This window comes from Eurypyga helias, unplaced genomic scaffold, assembly GCF_000690775.1.
Source record: "Eurypyga helias isolate BGI_N326 unplaced genomic scaffold, ASM69077v1 scaffold26683, whole genome shotgun sequence".
In the NCBI taxonomy this organism is placed as follows: Eukaryota; Metazoa; Chordata; class Aves; order Eurypygiformes; family Eurypygidae; genus Eurypyga; species Eurypyga helias.
Window position 1 is genome coordinate 3,161 of NW_010240968.1, and position 15,092 is coordinate 18,252.

Genomic DNA, 15,092 nt, shown 5'->3' on the forward strand with positions numbered 1-15,092 from the left:
ACCTTCTCCTTCACACCAATTGCCAGCTGCTTTTAGGGACAGACCAGGCTTATGGTCCATTTGAAGAAATAAAATCATAACCTTCTCAGAGAAATCATTCATGACATCTTGCATTTAAAATAGAGTTATGATACGCTGTTTGTAGCAGAAAAAATGTACTCCAGTGGCCACGGGAAGCCCATTATAAAGAATTGTTTGTCTTTCTCTTAGTCCTGTAGTTAGTCATTAAAGCAGCATGTCATATAGCCTGCCCAAAAATGTCAATAAAACTGGATATTCCTGGCATAAAAGGTAAGCAAAATAAAATTTGTTTATGAAGGCTAACTTTTACTGTATATTTTAATGCTGTATTTAGTAAGAACTTGAAACAAACTAATTTTTTAATAATATTTTTAGGTCATAAAGAACTTAAAATGTCATCCTGCGCAAATCCTCAAGAACAAAAGAACACTTCATCTTCCTTTCTTGGGTTCAGATCACCTTTTGCTTGGCTTTTTTCCTTTAGAAAATCAAGGAAAAACCAGACTCAGAAGGAACCACGGTGAGCCATAATCAGAACATACATTATTTGCAGCTTTAAAAAAGTTTAATAATTGTTCTGTGTTTTGCTTAGAAAACTTTGTCAAAATTATTTTTCCAGTCTCTTGCCTTTCACCTCACTGGGAAGAGTGGGATTTTACTTGGTCATGTAATGAGAGATTATCTGTTCTGTGTCAGAAGAATGAGGAATAAGTGGCAAGTAGTAGGTAAAGTCTCTTGGCTAAATGTATTTTGCTCAGGTCTTGCATAAAGGCTTAAAGTGTGTGAAAGACCCTGGACTTAGCAGCAGCTACATCCTACTTAATTCCCCCTCAAGAGGACAAGGTGTAAGGAGCATGGGGATCTGGTGCCCTATGGCTGTGATGTAACAGGAAAAGTTGCTTTCCCAGGCCATGGCAGGGAATATTGGCCCCAGGCAGCTCTGCTGCAGCAATTCCCACCATTTCTAGCCCAGAGGCAGCTTAGAGGCAGACCTGCAGCTCTAGCTTTAGCTCTAGCCAGGCAAACAGGGCAGCTCTCCAGTGTTTCGTCAGGGCTTTGGTTTCAACTGAATCTGAACCAAAAATGGTCTCATGCAGCGCATGAGCATCCTTCTCCCTTGCCATCCACCGTGAAAGCTGCTGTTCAGAGGGAGAGGTGCTACGCTCGGGCTAGTTAGGCTGACTCTTCTCTCCTAACTTTCGGCCTGTGTGGTCCTGTATGTCAGTAACACCTAAGTGAAACACTATTTTGTGTGCATCTCAGGGTATTGCTTGGGTCTGGCAACTGTAGGTAAAGGTGCATTGTGCCCTGCTGTGAAATCTAAGCATGAAGCTGCGAGATCTGTGGCACAAAGAGCTGATTTTCACTCCTTGAGTCTCGGGCTGGTATTCTGGTCCGTGCCTGGGGCTCCTAGGTGGCATGACGCTAAGACAAGGCACAGCTATAATAGACACTGACAGGGAACGCAAGCCTCTAAAGAACTGGTGATTAGTCTGATACTCGGGTTTTGTAGCACAGCAGCCTGCCATTGTGGAGTGTTTGTATCAAAGCACAAGGAGATTTAAGGAGAGGTTTGAACAGAGGCCGTGAGGTTAGCTTTGTGGATGTTTACTGGTAAAAGAAAACTGCAAGGTTTTAACACTGCTCCATACGTGTCATCTGCTCCCTCCTCTTCCCTGTGACATGGTAATGCCCCTTACGCTGGGACACATCAACACCAGACCGCAGCCCTCCCCGCAGAATAAAGGGGCACTTGTGTAACCGAGAATCAGATTTCAAGGGCGCTTTATCCTGGTGCACGCTAAGGCAGGCGGTGCACGAGCAAAGGTCTAGGCTGTGCTGTACAACCCAAGCACTGGAATGGTTTCTTAATTTGAGAAGGCAAAAAAAAAAAATAAACCAGGCCTACTCATTGCATCAGCCTTTCTAATATGTGTTTATCTGGCTTTTCCACTGAAAATCTATCCTTTCTCAGGCTCAGATCCCTTTGATTTCTTCCCGAGCGCAGCTTGAAAAATAAACAAGTCGATCCTGACGTGTAACTGAGCTGATTGCTTCATTTTCTAGTCACGCCTCTCTGTCGAAAACTTCCCCCACCCTCTTCTAGGTGTTGCCGTGGCATGTGGTTTGCTTTATGCATAGACAAAGCACTGAAATAATCTGCCTCTCACCAGGTAGAGTTATTTTGGAGAGCTAGTGAAATACAATAGGAGGCAGCACTGTAAATCCTGTAAGTAAGCCTCACTGGCAGAAGCTTTTAAATAACTAAATAATTAATGGCTGTTTAGAGGGTCCTTTCTGTACTGGAGAGACAGTTTCATCGGCTGCGGTGGCGTTTTGCTGCAAGAATAAATTATGGATGCTGCAAAAAAGAGTACGCTTATGTGGAGATACAGAAGATGCTAATAGAAGGTTTGCAACTGTAGTCTGAAGGTAGTGAAATGTTTGATCGCTTTTGGTTCACAGGTGTGCGGTGCGCTTGAATTCCTCATTCTTTTCTGATACGTAAGCGTGAAAAATGCTGTTTAATCGTGTTCTCAGCATATTTGAGTTATGTGTTTGTTGCTTAGCTGGCTTCTTACGTCGTGCTGGTCAGAGCAATAGAGAAGAAAACGGATTACACTCTGACATTAGGCAGCTCGGGGGTGGCCGGGGGAAGACAGGCGCCTCAGTGAAAATACTGATTCGCAGCAGATTTTGTTAATGGATTGCTATTATGGTTACCAGTAGCAATAGCAGTAAGTAGATTCATCTTTTAATCTTCCATTCAGTTGTCATAAAAACGATACATACGTATATAAGCGAAAAAGTATAAACTATAACCTGTTTTCCATAGTGAGCAGTATTTTTCTGATGGCAAATATTTCTGAAATTGAGCAGTAATTTAGCTTCTTTTATGCTTATGAGTAACAGATAATGTTTGTGGGTATGTGTGTTTGTGTGCATGCATGTGTGTGCAAAATAATGTAAACATTGCTCAATAGCCTTAACCGTAAAAGAAACTGAATTACTTTTTCCATAAAATTAAGCAATATTTCACTGGAAGTAAGCAAAACTTTAATTTTGAAATGCTGAAAAACTTAAAAGAGTTCAGAAAAAAAGAATGAGGCAGTTTGAGAAGTGGGGGGATTGGCACAAGGAAAAGATCAAAATAACTTTGGGTGAGTTGGCAGGGAGGAAAATAAAGCAGGATGCAGTGGTCAGTTACTTCTGAAAGAACAGTGACAACAAAGACATGGAGGAATTTAGAATAGTGCCAGAGATGCAAATGAAAATTTAATTTTTGCCTAGACTATCAGAAGACATTTCTAACATGTCTACTTCATGTAGCTGCATTGCAAGGAGCAATTAATGCAACACCCAGCACAGCACTGAGTGGGGAGAACCGTAGAGCGGCTTTGCACGGTAAAGCTGAAGAGAGCTTCTTACAAAGCTTTTACATTTTTATTATGCATATAATTAAAATTAAGGCAGCTTGCTAACCCACGGGATTTCATTGAATTTGGCTTGCAGGAAATCATCGTAAAATCTCGGAAACATAGGTTTCATTCTTAATTTGTTGTAGAAGCATCAAAGCATATTCAGCTTTATTTTAGCTTAAAGGAAGAGCTACATACATCCCCGAATCCTGATTCTGTAAACTTCATAACCCACTGAATTAATGGCTGATCATATTTAGTGCTACAAGGAAAAAGTAGGAATTTTTGATTCAGATTGTCTGCCCAGATCCTAAGCCCACTGAGGTCAACAGGCTTGTTGCCTTTGGTTTCAGTTGGACCCCATGTCAGAGAGGAATCCTGGTTTTACAGTTCACAATTACAGAAGCAAAAACAAATTGCACCTTTCAACTGTTCTTCCCTGCCTGCGAGCACATTGCAAACAAATGACAAAGCACTTCAGGAGGAAAGGCTGGGCCACAAAGAACCTGCCAAGGAGCCGGTTCATACTTGCTGTTGAAGCACAATAAAGTAGTCTACCTGAGCACAGGAAGGTTTTAAGAGCCTAAGAAGAAGGTCATTCAGAAAGACTGAGACAAACAGGACTGAGCAGACTGTCTTTCCCTACTTCACTTTCTCTCAAGAATTCGTGGGAAAAAGCAGTGTCTGAGACAAGGAAGAACTGGCAATAAGCACAAGCTGAGCGACATGTCCTTTGGGGCATTTGAAGAGACGGAGTTTGCTTAGTTGTAAATAGGGATCTGCAAACTGAATAGACTCCATGAAGTCAAGCCCTGTTCTTGTTTCCTTAGTTTATTTTGTATTTGTATGTCTGCAAGTCACCTTGTGGAACAGAATACCTTTTATGTTCAGAGCTTCTCGTCTTGGTCTAACCACTGCATTACTCACAGGCAGACACTCTAGCCAGTTCTCTGCCCAGCCCTTGCAGCCCTGTATAGCCGCAGAGCCTTCTATCATGTTTAAAAATCAGTAAATAAAGGCTCTTTCGGGTGACTAGCAGCAAGTTCCAAAGTTCACACCGAAAACAATCTGCCATCTCTCCTCCTTCTCAGGGGCAAAGCACAGCTCTGAGTCTGAGCAGGGTGAAATGGAAGAGAAAACCAACAGAATTGCAGGTGCAAGCCACCTACAGATTTACAAGTAGTTAACTTGGGCTATTCGTAGTGCCTACTAAATTATTGTCGTTTTGAAAAGGAAGTAATACCATCTTATCGTAATGTTGGATTGTAACAATTACTTCATGGCTGTTGCAGACACTGAGATGTTGCGTTCATGGTTGGCTGTGCAGCTACGACATTTGCAAGCTGACGGGGTCAAACTGAATGGTACATTCCCACAGCATGTTTTCGTTAGCAGGATTTTTCTGGGAGGGGGGTGGAAAGGGTGGGTTCTTCACAGAGCAGTCTGTTTTTCAGATGCTTCTCACTAGTTGTTAAACTGCTGGGTACTTACTACCTGGTAAAATGACATCATGTTCCTTTTCAAAGCCAACATGTAAATCCTTCTGCCTACAGATATGACAGTTGTGCTCGCCCATCATCGAAAGTGGAAGAAATGGCAACGGTAAGGAGCTTATCAACTTTATTGTCAGTACTGTTTAAACCACAGATTTTTCAAAAACCAGTTCCCTTTGTTTAGGCTGTTGATACTACGCCTGTTTGAGCAGTATTACTGCGGTTCTTGTTTTAAACACTGAGTAAAAAGTCTGGGTTGTGAATCTGTTGGATGCAGTAGAATGAGCTTGCGCTCTTAACTATACAAGTGCAAAGCTGCCCTAGGTAAGCCCAAAGCCTAGCTCTGATCAGGTTTCAGTTCTGTCGAATAGTTGTATAGATAATTTCCTAGGCCAAAAGCCTCCCATATTTTGGCAACTGTAACCAACCTGCAAATAGGTCAAAACTCAACAAATAATGATCTAGTGTATTTACTTTGTCTTTTCATTTGTGCAAGGATGGAAAAGAGTAGCTCTGCAAGGATGGAAAAAAGTAGCTGACTTGGGCAGGCAGTAAGCTAGAGCCTCTTCTGCAGTATTGCCATGTGCAGAATTACCATGTAAATGTAAATTTTGACAGTAGAAAATTATTTTTTGGCTGAACGTTCCATTTTCTAAGCACAAGCTCAATTTAAGGATGAAAGAACAGATTTATTTCTGATGTAAATTTAAGTGCATGCTGTTGAAATAAACAGATTTCCTCCAAGGATGATATTTGCTATTTTAATTACTTTATTGCCCTGTATTACTAACGTGTCTTTCCTCCTCTTCAATTGTGTGGTATAACCACAGAGGGGAATAAGAAGGTATACAGTATATAATCAAAGTTATAGAGGAGGTAAATTGGCCACCTCCCTTCTCTCATATTCCAAAAACAAAAGGATAATCTATATTAATATATGACTGGACAAAGACCAGAGAATCCGGCCTATTATATAAAAAGACTATTATAGCTAGACAAGAAAAATATTATGAATATTGAGGACTAAAAAGTGGTTTGTTTTTTTATTAAAGAAAAGAAACAAGGAGGAAGAGCCTCATCTAAAATAAATCAGCAGTTCAGCAGTTGTCAGCAATTACACCATCTGAGATTGTGAGCTGAGAGAAATATGGGTGGGGTAGGAACCTCTCCAGCTTAACATGTAAACTGAACTCAGATGGGGAATAGGAGGACATTTCCCCACTGCTGAGGTAATTTATCACAGCTCCCTTCAGTGCTGCCTTGCAATATGAAAACTGACCGTGGTGTTAAATTATTAAATCTCCGTTCGAAGGTCAGTGTGTGAATTTTAAAATGTGCTAGTCAAGGAACACGCGATTAGGAAAATCTGAATTAAGAGATACGTGCAATGCGGATGAGTATGGAGAAAATAAGTAAACTATGCCACTTCTTATAAGGTCATTATAACTCATGTATCCAAACCATGCTACAGTATGAGGATAAGATGAGCAAATCTCCTTATTACATACATACAAGTCTCTAAAATGCATGCAACTTTACAATCCTGTTGTATATTTTAATAATACAGTAATTAATGGACCCACAAAGATTTTACTGACCTCTGTGACTGGTGACACAATTTGTGATGTGACATGTGAAACGTGATTTGAACCCACGTGTAGAACTAAAATCATGTTGCCTTACAATTTTAACAGGCTGAAATATGTAATTCCCCAATGTCAACTGAAACAAGTGGTCAGTGTTTTGATGCAAACCAAAGTGAAATGATGGAGAAGACTACACAGGAGTGGAATGAACAGCTAGAGAAGGAGTTTTTCAGTGGTAAGTGTCTGCCCTTACTTTGTCTGATATTGTTGTTACCAGAAGTGACTGTAGTGACTGGTTTCAGGGAATTTTCTGCGGAAGCATAGGCTGTAACGATATGGCTCGTTACTTTCTAGCTTAGTGGCGAATTTTTGCTGGCTTCGTCTGACAGCAGAATGTCTACTCTGACACTGACTTCAAGTTGTGTCATGCTTAGAGTGCATGTCATCTTATACTGATCCAGTTCAGAAGAATCACACCTTAAAAGCGTACATTTCTCTCTGCTGATTCTGACAGGAGCATGTGTTGCATCCTTTAGATACAGACAGATGTGAGAAGAATTTCATCCTGGTTTCCTGCATGCATAATTTTGATAATGAATTACTGGTCCTTGTTTTATGAATTCTAAAGCCTTAAACCACAAAAGCAAGTGGTGTTAGAGCATTCAGTTTGCTTTCTGAGAGCCCTTATAGAACCAGTTGAAAGTTGGTGGTACTTTGGGGTTTTTTTCTCATTGCTGAGAAGCGAGGCAAGACCAGCCACAAACTATAGGAGCACAGAAGTGTTCTTCCCTAAACTTTCACAGATCTATGCAGGAAAAGGTCCATGAATATTACTTTCTATCACCCAAAATGGCAAGAGATCACAGACTGAAAGCACGAATGGGAAGCGGTGGGTAAGCCAACAGTGCTGGAAGAGGAGAGTGCTGCGTGGTGGACAGAGGTTCTTCTGAAACTCACGTTGCTCTTGGGTGTCAGCCATAACTGTGCACACTTGCCCATTGACAGAGAAAAACTGTACATAGCTTGGCAGATGTCCTCCAAATGGGAGACTTTGAAAAAACTTGCTTGTTTTCTTGTTCTAAACAGACTCTTTCAGGAATCTTCTCTCTTCTGTGCTGAAGAGAGAGTTAGAAAAATGGAAAAATTTTGTACCTTTGTATCACCTTTTATTCCAATGATACATACCTCGCAATGCTTTCTTAATGATTCTGTACGACTAACACAGGTCTGTAATGGCTGATCACGCTGTCTTTTTTATGTAAATGGATTAGGAAATGCTGGAACAAAGCAGCCATATCCATTTCTATTTATATCTTACCTGTGCTACTTTCAAAATACAAGAATAATACAATTAGCGAAGGCATAATTCATTCTGGCAATAAAAATATTTTAAACGCCTTGCTGTCTCTTAGTCTTACAACTGAATATCTTGGTTATCTGAGCTGTATAGTGTTTAATTCCAGTTCGTGAGACTGTCTAGATGTATAAATACAGCTTTGTTGCTAAAATGAATCACAGGTTCCTAGCTAGTTCATTATCCCTTTTTTACCTAGAAAAAGCCATTTTCAGGGCTCATTTTAAAGTAATAAGCTACAATTTAGTGGAGAACCTCTTTGATGAATGAATGAATGGTGAACAAATGGTGGACATGCCAGGCTACAGAATATGCTTGTTTGAATGTTTTCAGGATTTTGTATTTTCTTACAGTTACATCATAACTGCTTTGTGAACACACAGAAAGATCCATGTTTGGATCTCTCCCTAGCGAGTTCTTTCCAGGGATTTTTGCTTACAAACTGGAAGTGGAATGTTTACACATACACACACACGCATACATAGTGTGTGAGTAAGAATTCAGACTTCCAATTGTTTTGTTTTTCTTTTAAATAGCATAAAGACTAACATTTACATAAAGAGCAGGTTTAGGATCAGTCATGGAGAGGCACATTTTTTTCCTTGTAGTCATAATGGGTGACCGCTGAAAGGTCCTGTGGAGGAAGAATGTGTGGAATGGGAGGGATTTTGAATGCTGGGAAGATGACTCCTTTCAAAACCAGTTCTGATTATGAATGTAGTACATGAAACTTCTTAACATGAATAGTCAGAAGATTGTTAAAGAAAACAAAACCGATTATCTTTTTTTTTTCTGTGCAGTTCTAAATGATCTGGATGACCAGCTGGCCCAGGAACAAGCCCAAGACCTATTGGACAGGACAGTATCTACCAGCAGTGCATCAAATGTCCAATACAGTAGTGCATTCCCCACTTCAAAGAGGCTGACTGCTAGAAGGGGGCAACACAGAAATGACTGGAGTGACATGCCTAGCACATTTTTCCCAGATGGACTGAGAACAATAAGAGCCAAAGATGAACACAGGATTTTCATCAGACCAAGGAAATTACACAATGCTTATATAAACTGGCATCAAACAGCCTTTCAAGATGAGTACAAATATAGTGATCCTGTTGATGGAAATCCTCATCTGCTCAGCAACAGACTGTCTTCTGCTTCTTTTGGACGGTCTTCAGAAGGTAGCTTATATCCTCCTTCCATAACGCAGAACAGTGGATTTAGGCACAAGAGGTGTATGAACAGGAATACAGCTGGCAGAAGCTACTCTGTATGTTCCCTTCAGAGATGTCCATCATCAGGATCTTCTGACCAGCTGTCAGCATCTAGCTTACAGCATTCGCTGACAAGGGAGAGCATCAATGGTTTTGTACCAAGGTTTGGTCGTCAGAACCCAAAGAGAATTCCTCTGTCTTCTATTGTATGGAACAACACACCGGACACTCCTGGACAAACGCCAACTCAAGAAAAAATGTTTAGAACCCAATCACTGATGGAGTTTCGTGCTACAGACCATGGTAGATATCCTAGCTCTTTGCAAGAAACCAAGCAATATGCGTGTTTCCACTCAAAACACCACTACAGAAGGTCTGTTTCAAGCAGTAGTTGCTTTAGTAGGGTTAGTTGCCCAGACAAAGCTGCTTCTCCGTTGCCCTTTGATAACTGGGAAAATTATCCATTGTACAAATCAGAAAACAGTCTCTCTAGATCCTACTACAGAGATACTTCTCATGGCAAGTTGTATGCAAACCAAAACAATTCTCTGTATGGAAAAAAAGACAGCTATCCTTCTTGGGCTGATATTCCTCAGTACTACAGTGACGAAGTGTTTATTTCCCCTGATGCCAGCTTGGAAGTGATTATGGCCAATTTAAATGATCAGCAGTGGGCACATACAAAGAATGCCAAGTTTGTTTCACAGCGCCTGCAAAACGATTTTCATGTGTATTCTCCAGAAAATACAAACATCAAAAGGATAACAAGAAGTGCAAGTAGAACTTTTTCGGAATTCACCGAGGGCTGTCAGCCTTGGCTAAGTTGTAACTCTTCAGTGTCTTCATCTAGCGCCAGAACTGATGAGTCGGTCTTTCCTAATTCGAAGGACCAAACAAAAGCTATAGGACTGAACAGGAATTCAGTCAGTGTTACCCAAAGAAGTACTAAGGCAGACTTTACACAAGTAGAAAGGGTTGAAGGTGTGAAACTGCCGGATGAAGACATGCAGTCCCTTTCTCAACAAGCAGATACAAACTACGTCAACACCCAGAGCTTCCCCTCTAACAGCCCTGCTTCTGCCATGTTGCAAAGCGATGCATCTCTCTTTAACACGATGAGACCAAAGAGGCAAACCCAAGTCACTGCCAGAGGAGATGCTGCAAAAATGTATACATCAAGCAGTGATAAAAGAAATGTACAGATGAAGGAAAACGATTGCCCCCCCAACGGTGTGTTCAGTCAGCCTCCCTGTATTTCACCAGCTGATGGGAGCAGGAAAGAAACTTCTTTTCCAAGTTGGAAAGAATGGAATCATACTCTTTATGCAGCAAAAAGAGAGAACATCAAACAGGATGATCGAAGTGTACAAGCCGTTAACCAACCTCCTCCAAAGAGACAGTCCGCACTGCTGAATGTTGCCTCTGCTCCAGCCACTGAAAAATTAACAAACTGCCAAGGCACGTTGTCCTGTCCTCCTGAACGTTCATCTAGCTCCTCGCAAAGCTCTCCACAAGCACTTTCTCATAAAGACAATTCTAAGTGTTTAGGAACAGTAACAGGCTCTTCGGTAAACTGCACAGTTACTGAAGCTCAAGCAGAAGGTGGAAAAACAGCTCAAGTGAGCAGAATAGGTTTCACCAAAAAGATTTCACAGAAGACGCTGCAAAATACAAGCACTTTAGTTACTAAGGACTGTAACAGACAATGCACTACTAGTTCTCCACCAAATGGGAATTCTGGAAATATCTGTATGCATGGCTTTGATGGAGACCCCAAGACCTCTGAACATAGTTTAAGTTATTTTTGCCTTGAAAAAGAAAGAGAAAAAATAAGGAGTAATTCACCTCGTATTGAAAGGCTTCACAAGCAAGACAGCTTGCTGAGACATACCAGTAGCTGCAGCGTTACTGGCTCCCCAGGCAGAAACAGCCTCAAATCTCCTGACCCACTCGTTATTTATTACACTTTGCCTAGAAAATCAGCTAGCATTGCTGGCAGTATTATGTCAGACACCCCCATCTCTTTACCTAGAGAAAGTAGAACAATGTGTGGTGGTTTAAGGTCTGAAACTCCACACAGAGCTGATGCCTTTTGTTCTAATCAGAGAGATGTGTCTGATATAGACTCAAAACATTCCTTTTTAGCGTCAGGGTCATTAAATGCTGCTACAAATAACAAAGATTACCCCAGCCCTTTAACTGAAAGTCCTAATGATTCAGTAAGTAGTAGTACCTCAGTTGAACTGAGAGACAGCTGTAAGCATCTGAGCAGAACAGAGTCCTCTGTGTTTTCAGACAGTAAGGAGAGGGGAAATTTTTTGCAGAAATACAAAACTACAAGCACATTTACAGTTTGTGTTGATGAAGATCACATCAAGTATCATGAACTAGTTTCAATTTATTACACGTTACCACGGAGACATTCAAGAACATTTTGTAACCTCTTTAGAGATAATCCAGAGGATGCAGATTTACCTTGTCCCAAAGAAAATGCTCAGTCACCAAGAGTACGAAACAAGAAAAATGAAGGTCATGTGAGTTTAGCAAATGAGGTTTTCCCCAGTACTCTGGAAAAAGAGGTGCCTTCAAATTCCTCTGACCTAGTGCCTCCAGCTCTGGTCACACCTCAGAACTCAGGAACTGGTGTTGATAGTGAAAAAGAGAATTCCCACTTACCTCCTAGCTCTGAGAAGATGCGTACTTCAGAGTCGGTGAGTGTGGTACATAACGGGAAAGATAGATCAGCAGGGCTCTCATTAGCAGAAAATGTGCTTTCTGACATGGTGGCAAAAGGTGGTCCACAATCTTTTGGTGGTCCACAATGCACTGCATTAGTGGCTAAGTCAGATAAGGCCATTTCTGATGCTTCAAGGAGTCAAAATACAGAAATATGTCTAAAAGAGAAGAAGGAAATTTTACAAACAGCCACACCACTAATGTCCACTTTATCAACCCCTCCCAAGCCAGGCAGAGGTTCCGAGAACCCTTCAACTGCAACAAATAAAAACATACAGAAGGGAAATTCTGAAAACATCTGTAAGGTCCCTAAAGCGAATACCAATAAAAACCTGAACAGTTTACTCTCCCACCCAGGACAGAAGCGTTTCCTTGGAAGGAACAGTAACACAAAGCGTGCTGACGTGCCACTTCCTTCTGCGGAAGACACGTACAGGGATAGTACCCAAGTCAAACAGAAAGTAAATTTCCTACAACGAAACACCTCTCTGTATAATAATAAATGTAATGGACTGCTGTTGAGGGCTGACAGTTCAAGAAAAAATGCAAATGATTTAAACTCTTGTAGCAAAGTGCTTTCAGAGTCTCAGAACAAAGCATCTGAGGTAAGCACAGCTCCCAGTGCTGATCCATTACTCCAGCTAGACAAAGTGGTTAGCACAGAGACAGATGAATTAAATAATTCAGAAATTAAAAAAGAGAAAACCTCACAGAGTTCTCAGGTGGGTAAAGATCATAATCATTTGCACGAATCAGAGAGGCACAGTGAAGGCAGCCTGACCATTAACTGCAAAGATAAACTCTTCAGAGTTACAGGCGATCAGAAGATAGCACGGAGTGCAGAAGACGAGAACAAGCTTCTCTCTGACTGCATGAGAGACAAGGTCAAAGATATAGAAAAAAGAAAAAACAGACCTTCTATTAAAAATAAACTGGCAGCTGTTTACAAAACTAGTCGAAAATTTTCAAGAAAAAATTTACCCCCTAAGCCGCACATCAGTAACATTTTTTCACAGAATGATGTAAGTGCCACTTCTCCACAGGTCGACATGTCCCTTGACTCACTGACTTCAGCGGATTCCCATCAGCCATTCTTGCAGTTGGACAATGGAAATCAGAATCACAATCTGGGCCCTGATAAGAATACACCAAGACCAAGAACAGCTGAGAATAAGAAGACTGAAAATCAGAATGATCCTTCTTTGCTTGTTAATAACACCAATTGGAGGTCTTTTACAAGCTTGTACACTCAGAAGGAAGCCATCAGTCCCAAAAAATCTACAGTGAAAGTGGAAAATAGGCCCAGTCTTACAACCCTATTTCCAGATAAAGCAGCGAGCACAAGAAACAAGAATTCCCAAACACTTGATCGGAAGTTAGAAAACAGAAGCCAGCCCGTCTCTCCCAGCGCTACTACATCAGACCCTCTGGGTGGTGACAAAAAAAGAGCTAGCAGTCGTGCCTGCAGTCCTCCCTTGCCGCTTTTAGCCGACAAAAACTCAAACATGTACGTAAATAGCTGCTTGCGGGCAGACAGGTGTCCAGAGCAAAATGGCACTTCCCAGCCAGCGCTTGGTCAGTGTCAGAACACCCCTCCATCTGATAGCCTAAAAAACGCTAACTTGCGAAGCTCTCAGTTGTGCAAGAGTCACGCCAAAAGTCAGCGTGAGCGTCACCTTTCTGAGAGTCTTTGTGCTCGAGATTCCCATGAGACCTTTGCCTCTGGAAGCAATATTTTACCAAAAGATGGTATACATGGGAAGAGATTTAAATCTTACTCGGAGCTGTTGTCCTGTGATGAAAACGAAAACTGGGCATCAGATGGTGAAAAATGTTACAGCACTGGAAATTTCATGTATCCTTCTGTTGAATTTGGTATATTTGGCAAAGAACAACAGTTGGCTTTCCTGGAAAATATCAAAAGGTCACTCACAGAAGGGCGATTATGGAGACCTTGTCTTCTTAATAACCCTGGTGCTCTCAGAGATGGGGAGACCCAGGCTGTAAACAGGGCTGAGCTTTTGAGCTCAGGTTCTGCCGGGAGCATGATGTCATCCGCTGCTTCATCCCCCGGAGAGCCGACTGATATCTATCGGGAAGACCCAGCAGCTTATTCGGACTCAGACAGTGATACGACCACCGATGATGAATACTACCTAGATGAGATAGATAAAGAATCAGAGCTATGAAAGGCCCGTGGTACTCAGATGGCACGATAGCTCGGGAGTTTCTGGGCAGGCTGAAACATGTAAAATGCTTGGAGCCAGTTCTTGTGCTGCTATAAATTGGTACAACTTCATTGGTTTTAAAGAAGTTAGTATGTTATGTTAGCTGAGCATTTGACTTTTGTATTAAGTACATGGCTTCAGCATTGTTGTTTCTCCTAACAGGGAAAAATAATGTTAAAAAATCCCTTCCCAGAATAATAGAAGGTAAACAGCTGTGGAGCTTTGGGCAGTGTAACTCCAGAGATGGCTTTCCTCTGAGTCAGCAAGCAATGGCTCAGGCTCTTGCCAGCTACACAGTGCTGGAATGGATAAGTTCTAGCTTGAGCTACTTTTTCTTACAAGACTTAAAAGAAAACCAAGAGGTTATGTTGCTGATAAATTGCTGCTTCTCCAATTTTCCTCATTTACCAGATCAAGCGTGATAATGTCAATCCACCCCATCCAACAAACACCGCCACAAAACAAAACCTGTTTGATTTATACAGTGTATTCTGTATGAATGTTCTGCATTCCTGGGAAGCGTAGCAGCCATGTCCCTGGTGGCCTATGTTCTGCCTTGCAGTTGAGGCGGGTTCCACACCGGGATTTTTCTCTTGAGCATGGCAAGAGCAGTGAGCAATGTGAGTTACAGGAGTGCTGCTTGTGCATGGGAAACAGCTCAGCAAAGGGCACAGGGCTGGAAACCTCACTGAAACTCCCGAGGATGTTAAGAACCCCAGCTGAGCATGGAAATCTGCTTTGCAGACATGGGAGGTTGATAACCAGCAGAAGCTTCGGTTCCAGTTGAGGTGAACGGCCAGATTTCCACCTTTGATTTAGGAACAGGTCAATTTGGATTATTAATCCGCCACTTTAAACCATGAAAAATGTAAAAAGATTTACCCTATTTATTTCCTATTTAACCCTCATAGGTTGAATCCCAAGTTGTCCTAATAGTGGGAAGCAGCCGTATCCAATACAGCTCGTTACATCCCTAGGTTCTCCGTCTGCCTCTCTGCTCTGCCAGTCTCAGGGTGAGGCAGCGGCAGCCGCCGGGGCGCCCCC

General features: G+C 41.7%; 1 protein-coding gene across 1 annotated transcript in view; it reads left to right on the forward strand.

The window, feature by feature from the left end:
- The window catches only part of EXPH5 (exophilin 5), a gene marked incomplete at its 5' end in the record, with an annotated part of 15,761 nt that extends 1,752 nt beyond the window's left edge, over nt 1-14,009 (forward strand). Inside the window, 4 exons of the mRNA XM_010148614.1 lie at nt 397-541; nt 4,994-5,042; nt 6,628-6,754; nt 8,674-14,009. Coding sequence (XP_010146916.1) covers nt 397-541; nt 4,994-5,042; nt 6,628-6,754; nt 8,674-14,009 — 5,657 coding nt within the window. The remainder of the gene's footprint in view (nt 1-396; nt 542-4,993; nt 5,043-6,627; nt 6,755-8,673) is intronic.
- Nucleotides 14,010-15,092: the final 1,083 nt, after the last annotated feature.